Genomic DNA, 22441 nt, shown 5'->3' with positions numbered 1-22441 from the left:
ATGCTTTGTTCTCTGGTTTCTAGAACTGATCCTGCCACCATCTTTGCCAGACTCTCTCCCAGGGATCAGGTTGGCAGGCTTATCTGAGCTGTCAGATGGCATGGATTTCCGAGAATCTTCCTGTCTTTTCTTTACTGAACTGTCTTCATCCATTGAAACTCCTGCCACCCTTATTATACTCCCTTAGCTGCCCTGCCACCTGTGGTTGTACTCCATATTTCAGAAGGGGCAGAACATTTTTTCTTTTTTTGAGACCGAGTCTAGCTCTGTCGCCCAGGCTGGAGTGCAGTGGTGTGATCTTGGTTCTCTGCAACCTCTGCCTCCCAGGTTCAAGCGGTTCTCTGGCCTCAGCCTCCTGAGTAGCTGGGACTACAGGCATGCGCCACCATGCCCAGCTAATTTTTTTTTTTTTTTTTGAGACAGAGTCTCGCTCTGTCGCCCAGGCTGGAGTGCAGTGGCACCATCTCGGCTCACTGCAAGCTTTGCCTCCCCGGTTCACGCCATTCTCCTGCCTCAGCCTCCCGAGTAGCTGGAACTACAGGCGCCCACCACCACGCCAGGCTAATTTTTTGTATTTTTTTTAGTAGAGACGGGGTTTTACCGTGTTGGCCAGGATGGTCTCGATCTCTTGACCTCGTGATCCGCCCACCTCGGCCTCCCAAAGCAGGGATTACGGGCGTGAGCCACTGCGCCCGGCCAAGAACATTTTAAAATCTACCATTTATCCTGCCTCCTTTCCCTTTGAGGTCTCTTGGCTATATGCCACCTCTGCTCTGGAGGATTTTTGCATTTCTTTCTGGTTTGGGGCTTCTTAGAGCTTCCTTTGTAATGAGGATAGAGATAGGAAGAATGATGGACACAAAAGGTGTTTACCTTTGCTGCTTGCTTTACTTGCTATGTGTGTTTCTGCCCCTGTGCTTGTGTACTCTGGGGCACTGAGCATACCATAGGTGACATGGTTCTAGATATGTTTAATGAGACAGTATGGTGCTGGTCCCCAGTGATGAGTGCCAATGGACAACATTCATGTATTCACCCACGTCTTCCACAAATAATAATAATAATAATTAATAATAATAATTTATTTGTGACAGGATCTCACTTTGTTGCCAAGGCTGGAGTGCAGTGGAGTGCAGTGGAGTGCAGTGGTGCAATCTTGGCTCACTGCAACCTCTGCGTTTTGGGTTCAAGTGATTCTCCTGCCTCAGGCGCCCAAGTAGCTGGGACTACAGGCATGGGCCACCATGCCTGGCTAATTTTTATATTTCTGGTAGAGATGACGCTTCACCATGTTGGTCAGGCTGGTCTCCAACTCCTGACCTCAAGTGATCCTCCCGCCTCAGCCTCCCAGAGTGCTGGGATTACAGGCCACAAATAATTATTGAGCATCTACTGTGTGCTTTCTGGAAGTATATGATTTTTCACTCAAGGATTTTATACTCTAGTGGGCAGGAGCCAAATAGATAAATTCACTGCTGAGGTACAGTAATACTTAGATAATAGTGTATGGAGTGACCTGGGAGCAGCTGGAAGAGGCATGTAACCCAGCGGGTGGTAAGGAGTACTGGAAGGACAGCTTGCTGAAAAAGGTGATACTGAGTTGAGTCTTGAAGATTTTTTTTACCTTAAAAATGAATTCCTCTGGGGGAAGAATGGATGTCTTGAAACTTGCTCTCAAGTTTTTCATGTATTTCTTTTTGTAACTTAATGTCTCTACTTTGCATATGTCCCTTTGGCCTTTGCAGTCTCTGTGTCTGTCATTCTTTGTATAATAATTCGTATCAAAGAGGAGAAACAGCTGTTTTTTTGTCCCTAGAAGTTCTGCTCTTAAAGTTCAAAAGAAAGTTTGAAAAATCAAATCATTTAGGTTAAAAGTACTTTGTGTTGTTGGTATCCAAAATTAGGACTCTGAGATTCTTGTGTATTCAGAGAATTTTTAGTAGGAAACAAGGACAAATTTGCATATGGAATGAAAATAGTTATTACATGACAAAATATGTAGATCAGATTTCTAGAAACTGAATTAGTCCAAAACAAGTAAGAATAGGAAAAGCAGTAAAAAGTTCCTCTTGAATATTGCTGTTGTCATCCAAAGTATTCTTATTTCTTTTAGGTGAAAAATTTCCATTACTCTTTTGTGATATTCTCAAATTAAAGTTTAGGATTTTACAGTATTCTAAAATACTGAATCTTAATTCAGTATTTCAATAGAGTATTATTGATTTGCTTCCTTGTCAGTAGATTTTTAAATTATTTATTTCTAGGCAATAGATCCTCCTAAAATATAATCCAAAGTAGATTAAAATGCAAATATCTAGACCAGAGTATGATAAATATCTCTTTTCTGGAGCATGCTATATGTAACATTTTTTTTCTAGGTTTGTTTTTATTTTTGGAATCGTATTTGTTTCTTAAAGCAATCTTTAATTCTGTCAGATGTTTTTCTAGCTCAAATAAACACCTAAGAATTTTAGTTTAATTTGGCAAGTAACACTGGTGAAAAAAAGAAAAAAAGAATTCTAGTTTCATAACTGATAATATTTATTATCATTACCATTGTATCCTAGGATATGCGCATTTAATAGCTTGATTTAGTACATATCGTTGAGACATTAGCTTTAAAAATTTGAAGAGCAGACTGACTTTGAGGTCAGTTTGCTGTTTCATTGTTACTAATGATAAGTAGTTTCTAAGCACCATTCCAAACCTTTAAGAAATTGTTACAGCCTATTATGAGGGTTGTTAGATCTTTACTGAAAGCTAAGGATGGGAATGCAGCTGTGCCTCAGAAAAGAAGTGAAAGTGGGAGCTGGAAATCCCTCAGATATCCAAGTAGCATGTACTTTCTCTCTATCTCCTACTTCTGCTTCTTTGTGTATCTTTTTTTTCCCCCAAGAATTCCAAGCACGATCAAGCTTTGTGTATCTTTTAAAACTTTTCTCCTCTCTGCCATCTGGCTCATGTGCTCCTCAGTTCACATGATGGAGTATTTGTTTACTGGTCTTGCCACAGGGAGACATCTTTCCCTGTTATTCTCAATTCTAGGATCCTGGAGGGGGACTATGACCTGGTTTGAGTTAGTTGCCTACCCTTGGTCAGGTCAACTATGGCCTGGAGGGCAGAGTTACAAAATAAATGGTTGCCAGGGGACCAACTCTGTGTGTGTGTGTGTGTGTGTGTGTGAGATGAGCTCTGCACACCTTACAGAAGTATCCAATCCATTCCTCAGTATATAGCAAGAGCAGCAGTATTACTAGATTATTGTCATACCCCATCTCAAGAAACTATGTGGGAGGAGGGAGGATAAGGATTGGTTGTATAGGGGGCTGTTTCCTAATAACCACGTGAGGAAAAAGAACCCTGTTGCATTTAGGACATTTCAATTTAATATTTCATTTTCTTTGTAACAGGTTAGTGGTTACTTGGATGATTGTACCTGTGACGTTGAAACTATTGATAGATTTAATAACTACAGGCTTTTCCCAAGACTACAAAAACTTCTCGAAAGTGACTACTTTAGATATTACAAGGTATTTTTAATTTTAATTTTTTTATATATGAATGCTTTAAATGGATAATTACATTTTCTTAAGAATTACTGAGCTTCAACATTGTAGTTGTTAATTAAAATTGATATAGGCTTTGTTAAGAAAATTCAGTTCATGGCCGGGCGCGGTGGCGCAAGCCTGTAATCCCAGCACTTTGGGAGGCCGAGACGGGCGGATCACGAGGTCAGGAGATCGAGACCATCCTGGTTAACACGGTGAAACCCCGTCTCTACTAAAAATACAAAAAACTAGCCGGGTGAGGTGGCGGGCGCCTGTAGTCCCAGCTACTCGGGAGGCTGAGGCAGGAGAATGGCGGGAACCCGGGAGGCGGAGCTTGCAGTGAGCTGAGATCCGGCCACTGCACTCCAGCCTGGGCGACAGAGCGAGACTCCGTCTCAAAAAAAAAAAAAAAAAAAAAAGAAAATTCAGTTCATAAGAGTGAACCATGTGATTCTGAAACCATCCATTGGATAATTTTAGTAACTGAATTTTACACAATTGAGTTAGAACCTAGTTGGTTAAATTTAAGTTAGGACAGAAATTATTATATATTGTTATCAAAATGGTGAGATCATAATTTTCTAAAACATCAGATTGGTTTCAATTAATTAAAATAATTAAATATTTTTTGTAGAATCATGACTTTATCCTGACCTATATTATTTTAACAAATGACTTGTGCTGTTTTATCTTGAGATATCTACTAGAAGAGTTTAGAAAACCTGACCAATGGAGTATTTAGTTGTAGTCAGAGTTTACAATTGTCTATTCTCTATCTGTTAACTGGTTCTTGTTTGAAAAGAATGTGAGTCGAGCTACTTTGGTTCCTAGTTGCCCTCTGTTCAGGGTCTATTTAATGGCGGTCAGTGTCTTTTTTTTTTGAGACCGAGTCTTGCTTTGTCGCCCAGGCTCGAGTGCGGTGGCGTGATCTCTGCTCATGCCAACTTCTACCTCTCGGGTTCAGGCAATTCTCCTACCTCAGCCTCCTGAGTAACTGGGATTACAGGCACCTGCCACCACACCCGGCTAATTTTTATATTTTTAGTGGAGATGGGGTTTTGCCATGTTGGCCAGGCTGGTCTTGAACTCCTGACCTCAGGTGATCCATCTGCCTTGGCCTCCCAACGTGCTGGGATTACAGGCGTCAGCCACCATGCCCAACCCAATCTGTGTCCTTTTTTTTTTGAGATGAAGTCTCACTCTTGTTGTCTAGGCTGGAGTGTGGTGGTGCAACCTCGTCTCACCGCACCCTTCGCCTCCTGGTTCAAAGCGATTCTCCTGCCTCAGCCTCCCAGGTAGCTGGGATTACAGGCACCTGCCACCATGCCCGACTAATTTTTGTATTTTTAGTAGAGATGGGGTTTTTCCTCATTGGCCAGGCTAGTCTCGACCTCCTGACCTCAGGTGATCTGCCCGCCTTGGCCTCCCAAAGTGCTGGGATTACAGCCATGAGCCACCGCTCCTGGCCCAGTCTGTGTCTTTCTAACCAAGTTTACCAATTTATACCAGCTTCACATTTATGCAGTTGTTGGAAACTGGCAACAGAAGGTGGAAGAAATAATATGTTTGCAATTGATAATGTGACCAAGTTATAGCACCATAATTTGTAACTGGCAATTATAATTTTGGGATTCTGATTTTTATCATTTTTTTTCCTATTACTATTTTACAGGTAAACCTGAAGAGACCATGTCCTTTCTGGAATGACATCAGCCAGTGTGGAAGAAGGGACTGTGCTGTCAAACCATGTCAATCTGTAAGAACCATGTATACATTTAAAAACTGTTACATGTTTTTTCATCCATTACAACTTTTTGTTTTATTTATTTATTTTAAGATTTTTTTTTGAAAAAATAGAGATGAGGTTGCCCAGGTTGGTCTTGAACTTCTGGGCTCAAACAATCCATCTGCCTTAGCCTCCCAGAGTGCTGGGATTACAGGTGTGAGCCACTGTACCCGGCCCATTACAACTTTTTAAAGGGGGCCAATATAACTAAAATAATCGTGCAGTCCTTAGTTTAAATATAACATTCAATATTTATACATTAAAAACCCAAACTTATAAAACCAATTTTGAATTACACTGCCTTCATAATAATAGAATTAACATTTTGTGGTTAATATAGTCCTTTGACTCATTAGGGAGATTGATAGTAGTTCTTTTGGCTTGATGTTTGTTTTTCCTCTTACATCTTTTACTGAACCAAGTTATGTATGTAGCATAATAAAATGAAATTAATTGAAGTATAAACAAAATTCTGTCCCCCCTTTTTTTGGGTGTATTTTTGCCTTGGATTTCCTGGGGTGTGAGTGGACAAAACACCTGGTTTTACTTAGGAATTTTCAGAGCTTTAACATTTGAAGTATCCTACTGTGAAAATAGAGTTTTAAAAATATTTTTGAATGACAATTTATTCCCTTTAAAAGTACATCTTTTTATTTTACTTTTAAAATAAAGTAGACCTTTTCTTTTTTGAGATGGTGTCTCACCCTGTCGCCCAGGCTGGAGTGCAATGGCACGATCTCAGGTCACTGCAACCTCCGTCTCCTGGGTTCAAGCAATTCTCCTGCCCTAGCCTCCCAAGTAGCTGGGATTACAGGTGTGCACCACCACCTCCAGCTAATTTTTTGTATTTTTAGTAGAGACAGAGTTTCACCATGTTGGCCATGTTGGTCTCGAAAGTTGTCCATTTTAACAGTTTTTATGTGTACAGTTCCGTGGCATTAAGTATGTTCACATTGTTATGCAACCATTGCCACCATCTATGTCTAGAACTTTTCATCTTCCCAAACTGAGACTGTAAACTGTTCCTAATAATAAGTCTTAATTTCTCCCTCCTCCTAGTCCCTGGCAACCACCATTTGGGTTTTCTTTCCAAATTTGACTATTCTAGTACTTCGCATTAGGGGAATCATACAATATTTGTCCTTTTTTGCATGGTTTATTTCACTTAGCACAGTGTTTCTAGCCTGATACATGTTTGTAGCATGTATCAGAATTTGATTCCTTTTTTTTTTTGCTCTTGTTGCCCAGGCTGGAGTGCAGTGGTGTGATCTCAGCTCACCGCAACCTCCGCCTCCCAGGTTCAAGTGATTCTCCTGCCTTAGCCTCCCGAGTAGCTGGGATTATAGGCATGCGCCACCATGCCCAGCTAATTTTGTATTTTTAGTAGAGACGGGGTTTCTCCATGTTGGTCCACGTTGGTCAGGCTGGTCTTGAACTGGTGACCTCAGGTGATCTGCCCGCCTCGGCCTCCCAAAATGCTGGGATTACAGGTATGAGCCACCATGCCCAGCTTCGATTTCTTTTTCAGGCTGAATAATATTCCACTGTATGCCTATACTATGTTTTGTTTATACATTCACCTGTTGATGAACTTTTGGGTTATTTCTACCTTTTTGCTATTGTGAATAATGCTGCTATGCACAAATATTTATTTGAGTCCCTACTTTAGTTTTTTGGGGTATATACTTAGAAGTGGAATTGCTGGATCATGTGTTAGTTCCATTTTTTTTTTCTGAGGATCTGCCATGCTGTCTTCAGCAGTGGCTGTACCGTTTTACATTCCTACCAGCAATGCACAAGAGTTCCAGTTTCTTCACATTATTGACAATACTTTTACTTTCTGTTCTTTTGGATAATAGTTATCCTAGTGGGTGTGAAGTGGTATTGTGGTTTTGGGTGGTTTAATTTTACATATGTAAATATTGTTATCCAGACTATTATCTAGCATGTGGAATTAAGGCCAATGTCAAATACTATTTATGGGCATTTTACCATGAGAATGAGAAGCATGTTTTTTGTTACATTAATCCTCATATAGACACAACTTACTGAAAATTAAAGGATTAATTTATGAAATACTTTGTTACTATCAAAGCATAAGCATATCATTAAAGTGATATTAATAATGTAAACATTTTGTATTCTAAGTTTTACGTTTATAATTTAGTAATAGAAAAAATTAGTTGGGGAAATTTACCAGTATCCTAGTTATATGAATTAGTAAAAATCCTGAAATATGGTAGATGCTTAATAAAGACATTTAATTATACTTCTTCATTAAATGAACTTTTTATTAATATTAGAAAATATAAATATTTTACAGTTATTGCAAAGTTAAATCTCATCTTGAGATAGCAGTTATTTCAGATTATTATTGATGAGGTGTAGAACTAGGAGATGCCATTTGGAAAAGAAGATTGGAGGGAGCAGAAACGCTGAAAATACTGTAGCATAAAATAATAGCTTATTGATTCCATCAGTTGACAGATTGATGAATGAGATGTATTTCATTGTAAATCCTAGAGAAAACAACCAATTTTAGCATTTGAGAAATGTTAAATATATATTTATTATTTGATTTGAATGTATAGAAGTGCTATAAAAGAATCAGGTGAAAGTTACCAATTTGCACTGAAAAATTGAGTCAGGATCTGGTTATTTTAAGCTTCTGCAGAGCTGGGAAGAACTGAAAGGCAGAATGCCTTTCATGCCAATACTTTTTTGTTTGTTTGTTTGTGTTTTTTGCTTGTTTTTGAGACAGGGTCTCGCTCTGTTGCCCAGGCTGGAGTGCAGTGGTGTGATCTCGGCTCACGGTACCCTCTGCCTCCTGGGCCTAAGCAATCCTTTCACCTCAGCCTCCCAAATACCTGGGACTACAGGTGGACTACAGGCACACATCACCATGCCCAACTAATTTTTTGTACTTTTGGTAGAGACAAGGTTTCACTATTTTTTTATTTATAAGTTACACTCTTTTCTTTATAAGTTACCCAGTCTCAGGTGTTCCCTCATAGCAATGCAAAATGGACTAACACATTTATGTTACTTTATCAGACTCTTCCCCATCTCATCTTCTATTCCACACTCCCCACAATACTGCCAGTTAGCATTCTAACTGATCTAATCGTGGCACTTCTCTGCTAAGCTAACATTATCTGTATTTACAAACTAAGAATATTTTTAGATGGATAATATCTTCCAAAGATTTGGCTCCCAGTTCTGCAGTGGGAAGAAGCATGGTGCCAGCATCTGCTTGGCTTCTGGTGAGGCCTAAAGCTTACAATCATGGCAGAAGGCAAAAAGGGAGCTGTCATATCACATGGCAAGAGAGAGCAAGAGAGAGCAGGGAGGTGCCAGGTATCAAGTGAACTAATAGATTAGTTCTAGATAATAGAACTTACTACTTCTAGATAATACAGCTAATAGATTAATTCATTACCTCATAGATGGCACCATGCTGTTCATGAGGGATCTGTCTCTGTGACCCAAACCCCTGGGTTCCAAGAACCCAGAATATCTGGCCATCACAGAAAACAAAACAAAACAAATTTCTACTAAGGACCACTGGAGTAATATCAAAAGAACACAGGTATAAATATCAAGTTAGCACTCAGTGGATCTCCTAGTGGCCAAATATGGAACAATTTGAACATCAAAAGGAATAATAGCTAAATGACTATTTTTACATTTCCTTGCTGTAATATACATAGTGTATGCTCAGCAATCCATAGAATAATTTGTTCTTGAATTTTTATTTACTTTTAAGAAATCATATAAATACTACCTAACTATTCTGTTAAAAAATCCAACTTCGATAATTGGTTTTATGGATTTTTCTCATAAATCATAGAAATTTAAGATATGTTTTAAAAAGATAGAATAAATGCCATCTAAAAACATATTTTGTCTTTTTCAGGATGAGGTTCCTGATGGAATTAAATCTGCAAGCTACAAGGTATGTACGTATACCTATTGATGTGTCTAGTATCTTAATGAAAAACTTAAAAAACCTGCCTTGTACATACTATCCCATTTATCTGCTTCCGGCGGTGAAACCCTTTGAGAAGTATTTATACTGAATAGCTCTCATTCTTTTTGTTTGTTTTTGTTAACGTTTTATTTTATTTATTTATTTATTTTAGACATAGTCTCGCGCTGTTACCCAGGATGGAGTGCAGTGGCGTGATCTCAGCTCACTGCAGGCTCTACCTCCCAGGTTCACGCCATTCTCCTGCCTCAGCCTCCCGAGTAGCTGGGACTACAGGCACCCGCCACCACACCTGGCTAATTATTTATTTATTTATTTATTTTTTTGAGACGGAGTCTCGCTCTGTCGCCCAGGCTGGAGTGCAGTGGCCGGATCTCAGCTCACTGCAAGCTCCGCCTCCCGGGTTTACACCATTCTCCTGCCTCAGCCTCCCGAGTAGCTGGGACTAAAGGCGCCCGCCACCTCGCCCAGCTAGTTTTTTGTATTTTTTAGTAGAGACGGGGTTTCACCATGTTAGCCAGGATGGTCTTGATCTCCTGACCTTGTGATCCGCCCGTCTCGGCCTCCCAAAGTGCTGGGATTACGGGCTTGAGCCACTGCGCCTGGCCAATTTTTTATATTTTTAATGGAGATGGGGTTTCACCGTGTTAGCCATGATGGTCTTGATCTCCTGACCTTGTGATTCGCCCGCCTCGGCCTCCCAAAGTGCTGGAATTACAAGTGTGAGCCACCGCGCCTGGCCAACATTTTATTTTTTATGTATTTTATTTTATTTATTTTTTTGAGATGGAGTCTCACTCTGTTGCCCAGACTGGAGTGCAATGGCGTGATCTCGGCTCACTACAACCGCCGCCTCCTGGGTTCAAGCGATTCCTGTCTCATCCTCCAGAGTAGCTGGAACTACAGACACCTACCACCATGCCTGGCTAATTTTTGTATTTGTAGTAGAGATGGAATTTCAACATGTTGGCCAGGCTGGTCTGGGACTCCTGACCTCAGGTAATCTGCCCGCTTTGGCCTCCCAAAGTGCTGGGATTACAGGTGTGAGCCACCGCGTCCAGCCTGTTTAACATTTTATTATGGAAAGTATCAAAGATAAAATAGAGGGAAAAAAATGTATCTGAAAGTCCGTACTTTATTCAGATTTTGTTTTGTTTTTTTTGTTTTGAGACGGAGTTTCGCTCTTGTTGCCCACAGTCTGCAGTGCAGTGGCGCGATCTCGGCTCACCACAACCTCCGCCTCCCGGGTTCAGTGATTCCCCTGCCTCAGCCTCCCGAGTGCTGGGATTACAGGCATGCGCCACCATGCCTGACTAATTTTGTGTTTTTAGTAGAGATGGGGTTTCTCCACGTTGGCCAGGTTGGTCTCAAACGCCTGACCTCAGGTGATCCGCCCACCTTGGCCTCCCAGAATGCTGGGATTACAGGTATGAGCCACCATGCCTGGCCTAGATTCCACAATTGTAATGAACTCACTTTACCACATATCTGTTCATCTGTCCATCCTTGTAGCCATCCATTAGAACATCTTATTTTTTGGATGCATTTCAAAGTAAATTGCAGGCATCAGTATACCTCCTCCTAAATATGTCATTAACTAGATGGATCCACATAAGTAGAAGTATATCATTAACTAGAGTCCAATATTTGTTTATGTGTACTTTTGATAAAAGTATTTTTTTTTTTTTTGAGACGGAGTCTCACTCTGTCACCCAGGCTGGAGTGCAGTGGCCCGATCTTGGCTCACTGCAAGCTCCGCCTCCCAGGTTCATGCCATTCTCCTGTCTCAGCCTCCCAAGTAGCTGGAACTACAGGTGCCTGCCACCACGCCTGGCTAATTTTTTGTATTTTTAGTAGAGATGGGGTTTCACTGTGTTAGCCAGGATGGTCTTGATCTCCTGACCTCATGATCCGCCCGCCTCGGCCTCCCAAAGTGCTGGGATTACAGGCGTGAGCCACCGCACCCGGCCTGATAAAAGTATTACCATACAATGAAATATGCAAATCTTAAGTGTGCATTTGCTGAATGTTGACAAATGCATATACCTGTGTAACCTAGGCTTCTATTAAGATATAGAATGTTAGCATTATTCTACAAAGTTTTCTCATACCTATGCCATTCAAACCACACTCCTTCTTCAGAGGTAACCACTGTTTTGAACATTTTCCATCGTAGATTCTAAACTAATTTTGCCCATTTTTAATTCCATGTTTTCTTATACACACACAGAGTCAAAGAATGAAGTCATAGCTTTTGACTTGGTTCCAGTGGCAGAAGAACTTTGCACATAGTTGAATGGTGTCATTATCAACTGTTTCATTTCATTTAACAAATCGCTTGAGGCTGGGCACATGGTGGCTTACCAGTGCTTTTTGGAGGCCACCATGTGAGGATTGCATGAGGCCTGGAGTTCAAGACCAGTCTGGGTAACATAACGAGACCCATCTCTACAAATAAAAACTAAAAAAAAATTAACCAAGTGTGATGATGCCTGCCCACAATCCTAGCTACTCAGGAGGCTGAGACCAGGAGGAAGCTGAACCTAAATGTCCAGGTTACAGTGACCTATGATTACGTCACTGCACACCAGCTTGGGAGACAGAGAAAAAAAAATTGTTCGATTTATTTCATTTAATCAATGGACTGAAAGTAAAACTTTTGGAAGTTCATTCTGTTGAAGGAAAACATTATCACTATTGTGAATGCTAGTATAAATTCAGTTAAAGCTCAAAATTGAAGGTAAAATATTTTGTGGTAGTACACATATAAATTTTGATAAAAGCAATGTTCTGGGTAAAAACCAATGTCCTTAATAAATCAAGAAATCTATGAAACAGAAATGCATTTATAATAAAAATATACAAATAATTCATAATTGTGTCCACACAAGCTGTGATATTTTGCCAGTTAAGATAGGAGCGGTGATAAGCTGAGTGTGTGGCACGCAGCTGTGGTCCTAGCTGCTCAGGAGGCTGCGGTGGGAGGGTTGCTTGAGTCCTGGAGGTAGAGGTTGCAATGAGCTGAGATTGTACCACTGCACTTAAGCCTGGGTGACAGAACCAGATCTTGTCTCAGAAAAAAAAAAAAAAGAAAAAAAAAGGAGTAATTGTCAAAGTTAGTATGTGATTTGTATACATACTAAGTTATGATTGTGAAATTTTTGAGATTAAGCTGATGCTGAAAAAATTTACTTTGGTATGGTTTCAGTATGATAGTACTTATTTTGCTGTCTGTTATCAATCAGATTTTATAAATGTTTTGAGGCTTCGAGGAACTACTTTGTAAAACAACCCAAGAGCTTCTTAGTAGTATTGATCAGTTTTTAATAAATGAACCTCTCCAAGTTTTTATTGCAATTTGTTCTAAATCAGTGAAAAATTAGTATCAATGAATGGAATGCATAAAGAAGAAACAAAGTTTAGCTGTTAAGGTTTAACAAATTGCAATTATGACAAAGTGGCTGGATGTGGTGGCTCATGCCTGTAATCCCAGCACTTTTGGAGGCCGAGGCAGACAGACTGCTTGAGACCAGGAGTTCAAGACCAGCCTGGGCAACATGGTGAAACCCTGTATCTAGAAAAAATTTCGAAAATTAGCCATGCATGGTGGTATGCACCTGTAGTCCTAGCTACTCAGGAGACTGAAAGGGGAAGATTACTTGAACCTGGGAGGTTGAGGCTGGAGTGAGCTATGGTCATGCCATTGCACTCCAGCCTGAGCGACAGAGAGAGACCCTTTCTCAAAGAAAAAAAAAATCATTATGACAAAGCTTGTAAACAAAGGCCTTTAAATTTATTCCTACAAAAACTAGAGAGAAATCAAACACATTAAATGAGGAAAGTCCAAATGGTGTTTAATATGATTCAGAAATTGTGTTCTGAAATGTTATAAATGTGTTTGGGAGTATCTCCATTAGTGGCAAGAATATCCTCTTGATAGAACTCTGCTTTGAATTGGATATGTTTATATTCTGACCTGAGATGTAATGAAATTGAGGATTACAATTTCATTGTATCTAAGTTTGACCAAACTTTTTTTATTTTGTTTTGTTTTGTTTTTTGGTCAGAGACAGGGTCTGTCTCTGTTGCCCAGGCTGGCATGCAGTGGTAAGATTATAGTTCACTGTAACCTGGAACTCCTGGGCTCAAGCAATCCTGCCACCTCAACCTCCTGAGTATCTGGTACTATAGGCACATGCCACCATGCCCAACTAATTAAAAATTTGTTTTGTAGTGATGGGGTCTTGCCGTGTTTCCCAGGCTGGTCTTTAACTCCTGGCCTCAAGCAGCTTTTCCACTTTGGCCTCCCAAGGTGCTGGGATTTCCGGCATGAGCCACCACACCCACGCTTTAAATTTGTCCAAACACTTAAAAATAATCAAAAAATAAAGACAACTTATTTGATGTTTTGTCTTAAAATATTTATTGAAGAAATGTACTTTAGGGGCAAAAGAATGGAACTTGTGAAAATATTTGGGTTAAAATACTTCCACATATTTACCTAAAGAGAGAATGTTTTTTCTTTTTTTTATTTTACTTTGAGACTGTTTTCTCAATTAAAAAATTATATCTCAGCCAGGCATGGTGGCTCACGCCTGTAATCCCAGCACTTTGGGAGGCTGAGGCGGGTGGATTATGAGGTCAGGAGTTAGAGACCAGCCTGACTAGCATGGTGAAACCCCATCTCTACTAAAAATACAAAGAATTAGCTGGGCATGGTGGCAGGTGCCTGTAATCCCAGCTGCTTGGGAGGCTGAGGCAGGAGAATCACTTGAACCTGGGAGGAGGAGGTTGCAGTGAGCTGAGACTGTGCCACTGCACTCCAGCCCGGGCAATAGAGTGAGACTCTGTCTCAAAAAAAAAAAAAAGAAATTATATCTCACTTTGGGAGGCTGTGGTAGGAGGACTGCTTGATCCCAGGAGCTTGAGACCCCAGGCTAGGTAACATAGCACAACCATGTCTCTAAGAAAAATGAAAAATTAGCCAGGTGTGGTGGCATGTGCCTGTAGTCTTAGCTACTTGGGAGGCTGAGACAGGAGGACTGCTTGAGCCCAGGGGTTGGAGGTTGCAGTGAATCATAATTGTGCCCCTGCACTCCAGCTTGAAAGACAGAATGAGACCCTGTTTCAAAAAAATAAAGCAAAAAACCACACACAAAAAATTACATCTGCCGAGAAGGAAAACAATTTTATCTGTAGAAGGCATCGATAATTTCAAATTGATCAACCATAAAATGTAACTTTACAAAATGTTTGTAAATTGATCAATCATAAAATGTAACTTTGAAGAAGGTTATGGGCAGGTTTTTTTTTTTTTTTTGAGACAGTCTTGCTCTGTCTCCCTGGCTGGAGTACAGTGTCGGCTCACTGCAACCTCCGCCTCCCAGGTTCTAAGCGATTCTCCTGCCTCCGCCTCCAGAGTAGCTGGGATTACAGGCACGTGCCACCACGCCTAATTCTGTATTTTTAGTAGAGACAAGGTTTCACCATGTTGACCAGCCTGGTCTCAAACTCCTGACCTCAGGTGATCCACCTGCCACGGCCTCCCACAGTGCCAGGATTACAGGCATGAGCCACCGTGCCCAGCCTGATTATGGGCAATTTTATGAAAAATTAAAAGTAATAACATATTGGAAAAAAGTATGTTCTTCAGAAAAATGCTAATGACATAGTATCAGATGTGACTAAGAAGCTGATTAAATTATTAAGCAGCAACTAAGAATGGTTATTTTGTTCAGTTTATTTTTAAATATTTGGGTAATTGCAATAGTAAGATTTTAAAATTTTTGTTTTAATATACTTAGGTATATGTTATTTTTTAAACAAACTTTGTTCGTTTTTGGTAGGTATTTTTAATCTTTTTTTTTTTTTTTTTTTTTGAGATGGACTCTTGCTCTGTCGCCCAGGCTGGAGTGCAGTGGCGTGATCTCGGCTCACTCCAACCTCCACCTCCTGGGTTCAAGCAATTCTCCTGCCTTAGCCTTCTGAGTAGCTGGGACTACCGGTGCATGCCACCATGCCCAGCCAATTTTGTTTTGTATTTTTAGTAGAGATGGGGTTTCACCATGTTAGCCAGGATGGTCTTGATCTCTTGACCTTGTGATCCACCCGCCTCGGCCTCCCAAAGTGCTGAGATTACAGGTGTGAGTCATTGCGCCCAGCCAGTATTTTTAACTTTTTATTTCGATATAATTGCCAACTCACAGAAAAGTTGCAACATTAATATAAAGACATTTTGTACACTCTGCAGATTCACTACATTTTTATATTTTACCACATTTATTTTTTGTTTTATGTTTATATGTGTATATATATCTATACACACACACACACACACACACACACACACACATATATTTATTTGAGATAAAGTCTTGCTGTGTTGTCTAGGTCGTTCTTGAACTCTTGGACTCAAGCAATCCTGCCACTTCAGCCTCCGAAAGTATTGGGATTACAAGTGTGAGCCACCATGCCTGGCCACATTTGTTTTACCATACTTATTGTGTGCATATATGGACACACAAAAAGCATGATAAAATAAATGGACATTTGTATATGTGTATTATATATATAAAATACACATTTTTGTGTATATATATGCATGTATTTTTGCATATGTACACATTTTTGTGTGTATATATACACACAAAAAAGTATATATACATACTATATAATATCTAACACTATATATGTGATATATATTTTATGTGTACTATATAATATGTCATATATTTTTATACATTATATATAATTTTCTGAGCCATTTGATTATAGGTTGAACATATATCCTTTTGTCCTTTAATACTTAATTATATATGAAATAATTTTATTTTTAAAGATAGTTTTTGAAGCAAGCTGTCTTATGTTGTCTTACATGTTTATACCAATATAATGAAACTAAGTTGTCACTCAATAAATAAATATTTCAAAAAACTATATCATTTTAGTTATTTTAGGGTTCATTTATTTTAGTGTCCTTGTCTGGAAAGTGGTTTGTATAGTTGTCCTAACAATAAGGCCAAAATAGACACTCAATAAATGTTTGTTGAGTGATTGAATTCGTGGCCTCCCAGTGTTGTCCTTCACCTGTATGATGAACTGGTGTGTTATGAAATCCCATAAACCAACTTGCTTACCTTATGCCATGTACAGGCCTAGTAGAATATATATGTAAAGTGAGTTGGACATTGAGAGGAAATATGATTGTTAAAGAATATATTTTGGAAACCTAAAAATGTTGGATTTTGGCCGGGCGCGGTGGCTCAAGCCTGTAATCCCAGCACTTTGGGAGGCCGAGACGGGCGGATCACGAGGTCAGGAGATCGAGACCATCCTGGCTGACATGGTGAAACCCCGTCTCTACTTTAAAAATACAAAAAACTAGCCGGGCGAGGTGGCGGGCGCCTATAGTCCCAGCTACTCGGGAGGCTGAGGCAGGAGAATGGCGTGAACCCGGGAGGTGGAGCTTGCAGTGAGCTAAGATCCGGCCACTGCACTCCAGCCTGGGCGGCAGAGCGAGACTCTGTCTCAACAAAAAAAAAAAAAAAAAAAAAAAAAAAATGTTGGATTTTGTTTTTTTTTTTTTTGAGCTGGAGTCTCGCTCTGTAACCCAGGCTAGAGTACAGTGGCATGGTCTGGGCTCACGGCAACCTCCGCCTCCCAGGTTCAAGCGATTCTCCTACCTCAGCCTCCTGAGTAGCTGGGATTACAGGTGCGTGCTACCATGCTCGGCTAATTTTTTTTGTATTTTTAGTAGAGACGGGGTTTCACCATGTTGGTCAGGCTGGTCTCAAACTCCTGACCTCGTGATCCCCACTTCGGTTTCCCAAAGTGCTGAGATTACAGAATATTTTTTCTATGACATGGTAGGTTCCCAGGCATTCTTAGCATCATGGCATGGGATGGACTTTAGACACACGTGATTTGGTCCAACTGCTTATTTTATGGAAGAGAAAACTGATGCCCACACTTACGTCATTAGAAAAGTAAGACAGTGCCTGTTGACCATTTACCGCATGACTTTCTTAAAACCTTGAAGATTTTATTCGTGGGCAGTTTAGTAATGAGTTATCAGAACTGTATTCTTTATTTTGTGAACATAATAGTAAATTGTGTTCCCCCCAAAAAACAAGAGGCAAAGTGTTTTATTTTTATTTTTTGAGACGGAGTCTCGCTCTGTTGCCCAGGCTGGAGTACAGTGGCGTGATCTTGGCTCACTGCAAGCTCCACCTCCTGAGTTCACGCCATTCTCCTGCCTCAGCCTCCTGAGTAGCTGGGACTACAGGTGCCCGCCACCATGCCTGGCTAATATTTTGTAGTTTTAGTAGAGACAGGGTTTCATTGTGCTAGCCAGGATGGTCTCGATCTCCTGACCTTGTGATTCACCCGCCTTGGCCTTCCAAAGTGCTGGGATTACAGGCATGAGCCACTGCGCCCAGCCAAAGCATTTTATTTTTTAGTTTCAGGAGGAACATGAAAACTTATTTTTTTTTTTTAAAGTCTTGAAGCCAAGATGAAGGTGCCAGCTATAAAAAGAGCCTCAGAGGCTGTGCGCGGTGGCTCACACCTGTAATCCCAGCACTTTGCGAGGCCGAGGTGGGTGGATTGCCGGAGGTCAGGAGTTCGAGATCAGCCTGGCCAACATGGTGAAACCCCGTTTCTACTGAAAATACAAAAATTAGCTGGGTGTGGTGGTGCATGCCTGTAGTCCCAGCTATTCCGGAGGCTGAGGCAGGAGAATCGCTTGAACCCAGGGGGTGGAGGTGGCAGTGAGCCAGAATCACACTATTGCACTCCAACCCTCCATCTCAAAAATAAATAAATAAATAAAATCAAAAAAGAGCTTCAGATAACTTCTAAATTTTAAAAAAGTTTTAAAGATGCAATAAGTTATAGTCTATTTATTCCCTTTTTCACTTTAGTATTCTGAAGAAGCCAATAATCTCATTGAAGAATGTGAACAAGCTGAACGACTTGGAGCAGTGGATGAATCTCTGAGGTTTGATTTTATTTTTCAGTAGTATTTCATGTTTCTTTATGTTACATATTAACTTATAAAATAGTAATGTTATTTTTTTTTCTTTGTTTGAAGTGAGGAAACACAGAAGGCTGTTCTTCAGTGGACCAAGCATGATGATTCTTCAGATAACTTCTGTGAAGCTGATGGTATAATATTTTTGATAGTATGCATTATGTTTAAAATTATACCTAAGAAATATTTTTTAAAAAATTATTTTAATCTGGGCATGGTGGTGTGTGCCTGTAGTCCCAGCTTTTCTGGAGGCTGAGGCAGGAGAATCACTGGAGCCCAGGTGTTTGAATCCAGACTGGGCAACATAGTAAGACCCCATCTCAGAAAAATGTTATTAAAGAAAGAAGCTCAGTTTCTAACAGTTTGGTGGTTCTTCAAAAACCTAAACATAGAATTACCATATGACATAACAGTTCCTTTCCTAGGTATGTACTCAAAAAAATTAAAGACAAGGACTCAAACAGATAGCAAAGCAATAATGTTCATTGTAGCCAAAAGGTCTTAACAACCCCATTGTCCAGCAGTGTTTGAGTGGATAAACAAAATGTGGTATATAAAACACACAGTGGAATACCATTCAACCAGAAAAAGGAATGAAGCTTTGATATATAGTACAACATGGATGGACCTTGACAACATGCTGAGTGAAATAGGTCAGGTACCAGAGGGCAAGTATTAAATGATTTCACTTATATGAAATGTCAACAATAGGCAAATTCATAGAGACAGAAAGTAGATTAAAGATTGTCAGAGTTTGGGATGGGTAGGTGTTATTGCTAAATGGTTACAGAGTTTCTGTTTGAAGTGCTGGAAAAGTTTTGGCGACAGATAGTGGTGATAATGAACCCCACTGAATTGTATACTTAAATGTGGTTAATGTAAATTTTATTATATCTATTTTACCACAGTTTAAAAAAGCTCAGTTTCTAGAAAAAATTTACCTCTTAAGTGTTGCCGTTCTGTGTAGCTAGTAGTTTATAAAATTTTGTATATACATTTTGCATAAATAGCTAAAATGTAGGGATTACAAAAACCTCCTTCAGTTATATTGCTGTTGGTGTGTTACGTATTTTCCTTAATGATGGTCCATGTTGCTTTTGGAGAAGAGAATATTGAACCATTGGTCGAGTTTGTAATGTCTAAAGTTAAGCCAGAGTTCTGGTGCTGTTAAAATCTAGGAGTTAAAACTCTGATCATGGCATGGTGGTTCATGCATGTAATCCCACCTACTCAGGAGGGTGAGGCAGGAGAATCGCTGGAACCCAGAAGGCAGAGGTTGCAGTGAGCTGAGATTGCACCATTGCACTCCAGCCTGGCGACAGAGCAAGACTCCGTCTCAAGAAACAAACCAACAAAGAATAAAAACCTCTGATTAAGATGTATAGATTTTCCAATTCTTCCTTTTTGTGCTATTTCCTTTTTCTAAGTTGAATTGTTAGCCTCTTAATTTGCTTAAAAAAATCAAATTGAGTTTTGGTATTCTTCTGTGGCTCTTTTCTAGTGGACTAATGATCTTTCCAAAATTAGTGAAAACAGGCCTGGCTTGGTGGCTCATGCCTATAATCCCAGCACTTTGTGAGGCCGAGGAGGGAAGATTGCTGAGCCTAGCCTGGGCACCATGGTAAAACTCTGTCTCTACATATAATACAAAAATTAGCCAGGCCTGGTGGCATGTGCCAGTAGTCCCAGCTACTCGAGGGGGGTGGGAGTTTTGCTTGAGCCAGGGAGGTTGAGGCTGGAGTGAGCCCTGATTGCATCACTCCAAGCCTAAGACAGTGAGACCCTTTCCCAAAACAACCACAACAAATTAGTGAAAACAGTGATATAAATTCTTTTAATTATAAGCAAAAGATGAAGCCTACAATCTCCATAAAAGAGAAAGTATTTTTAATTTTGTGGCTTCTTTTTGGGGAAAATTGCTTTCCTTAATGGAAACCGTAGCCATGTTTTGGTATATACTTAGTTATAATTCCTTATTTCCAATTCTAAAATCTGAAAACTCTGAAAATTGAACATTTCTGCCCCTGCGTTTAGCACAGGCTCATTTAGTGTGAGTATTCGTATGTTTCACTGTAGAAATATTTATGTATTTGAATAGATTGCTGCCCCAGGTCTAGCTGGAGTAATATGCAATAGATGTTGTGTGTACTGTATTACCTTCGTAAAATCTGGAAAGTTCTCCATTCCAGCCGAGACACACATGGTCCTAGGCATGTTGTATAAGGGGTATAGACCTATATCAAGATTTGGTCTAGTAAAGGAAGGGGATAAGATATTCTTCCAACTCCCTTATTTTGCCATCTTTTCTACAAGGATTTTTTATTTTTACCTTAAATATTGTTGTGAGATAAAACTAAATTTATAGTATGCAACTATAATTTTTTTTAGTCCTCCAATGTTAGAAAAAGGATGGTAATATTTTAACCTTCGTTAACAAAGTATCCTTTTGTGACCGCAATGTGCAGCACCAAGTGAGAATCAATGATTCATTTCTTATATGGTGGAGTTTGGTGGATCACTTACCCATTTGTATTAGTTTCTTCTGTTTAAAAAAGCTGAATATTTTAAAGAAAGACAGCTTTAGCAGGACTAAATAATGGATGTAAATGGTATGTGAAATATAGAAGGTATTTTTAAAATCCTAATTGGAAATTTGAGCTTTTGTCAAAAACAGGTTCTATTCAGTGATAGAAAACAGCACATCATATAGGTTTTTGCACAACATACGTTTTCTGCTTCTAGGGCTGGATATTGGCATCTTCCTATAAGGGCCAAATGGGCTCTTAAATGTCTTTTCTTAGATTTCACAAAACATGTTTGACTAGTTTTCTGTGAAAAAATTCATGTTCTATTCGGTGATAGGAACCAACACATCATAAAAATTCTTGGCACAAATATAATTATAGTAATATTTAATATAATTATAGTAATTTAAATATAATTATATAATTATAATTATAATAATATTTATAGTATAATTATAAGATTTATAATATAATTATAATATTACATTAATATAGTAATATTTTTTATAAGCTTGAAGAATAAAGTATAATTAAAATTATGAGGCAACAAATATTTATCTCTAGGTAGAATATTTAAATATTTAATCATTTCTTGGTGGTTAGTTTTCTTAAAGTACTGGATACTGACCATTGTTTATATATTTTATTTTATTTTATTTCATTTTTATTTATTTATTTTTTGAGTCAGAGTTCCACTCTTGTTGCCCAGGCTGGAGTACAGTGGCATGATCTCAGCTCACTGTAACCTCTGTCTCCCGAGTTCAAACAATTCCCCTGCCTCAGCCTCCCAAGTAACTGGGATTACAGGCATGCACCACCTTGCCTGGCTAATTTTGTATTTTTAATAGAGATGGGGTTTCTCCATGTTGGTCAGGCTGGTCTCGAACTCCCAACTTCATGTGATCGCCCGCCTCAGCCTCCCAAAGTTCTGGGATTACAGGCATGAGCCACTGCATCCGGCCGGCTGTTTATATATTTTAAACATCAGGGTTTATAAAATGAATTTATTATAATTAATATGTGGCAGTTACCTTTAGTATTAATTGAAAGGAACAGTTATCCATTCCTGAACTAGATGATTCCATGCTAATTTTTTAAGTCCTTATGTTTTGTTTTTCTAGTTATTTTCATTGCCATTTCTGCATTGAACTCTGCTATTTTAAGATGCCATCATCGTACTGCTTCTAGAAGCAACTTTCCTCCTAATTTATTCTTCTAATATACTGTGGATTGGAGTAAAAAATAACCACACTTAGGGTTTTTTTTTGTTTTTATATTTGTTTTTTAATAATAAAAATAGGTATAGTTGAGAACTTGATGGACTCTCCTCTAAGCACTTTTGTGCTCATATTTTTGTCATTGACTTTGGTTGCATTGAGACCATTTTTGTCCACTTTTTCATTTTTTGTTTCATTCTTCGTTGGCTCATACTGTTAAGCTTTATATATGAATAAAGTATTATTATAGTACCAAATAATTTCCCAAAGCCACTGGAGGACTATGGCCCATCTTTTTTTGAGACACGGTCTCACTCTGTTGCCCAGGCTGGCGTGCCATGGTGCA

At 39.3% G+C, this 22441-nt stretch overlaps 1 protein-coding gene across 1 annotated transcript in view; it reads left to right on the top strand.

Annotated features, from left to right (window-relative positions):
- Nucleotides 1-22441, top strand: part of ERO1A (endoplasmic reticulum oxidoreductase 1 alpha) — a 58726-nt gene that overhangs the window by 9748 nt on the left and 26537 nt on the right. The window contains exons 2-6 of the mRNA XM_005561264.4: nt 3411-3530; nt 5221-5304; nt 9251-9289; nt 18244-18320; nt 18414-18487. Coding sequence (XP_005561321.3) covers nt 3411-3530; nt 5221-5304; nt 9251-9289; nt 18244-18320; nt 18414-18487 — 394 coding nt within the window. The remainder of the gene's footprint in view (nt 1-3410; nt 3531-5220; nt 5305-9250; nt 9290-18243; nt 18321-18413; nt 18488-22441) is intronic.

The sequence above is a fragment of the Macaca fascicularis genome, chromosome 7 (assembly GCF_037993035.2).
Source record: "Macaca fascicularis isolate 582-1 chromosome 7, T2T-MFA8v1.1".
NCBI classification, from domain to species: domain Eukaryota; kingdom Metazoa; phylum Chordata; class Mammalia; order Primates; family Cercopithecidae; genus Macaca; species Macaca fascicularis.
The sequence above is the reverse complement of the archived record's forward strand: the minus strand, read 5'-3'. Positions and strand labels throughout refer to the sequence as shown.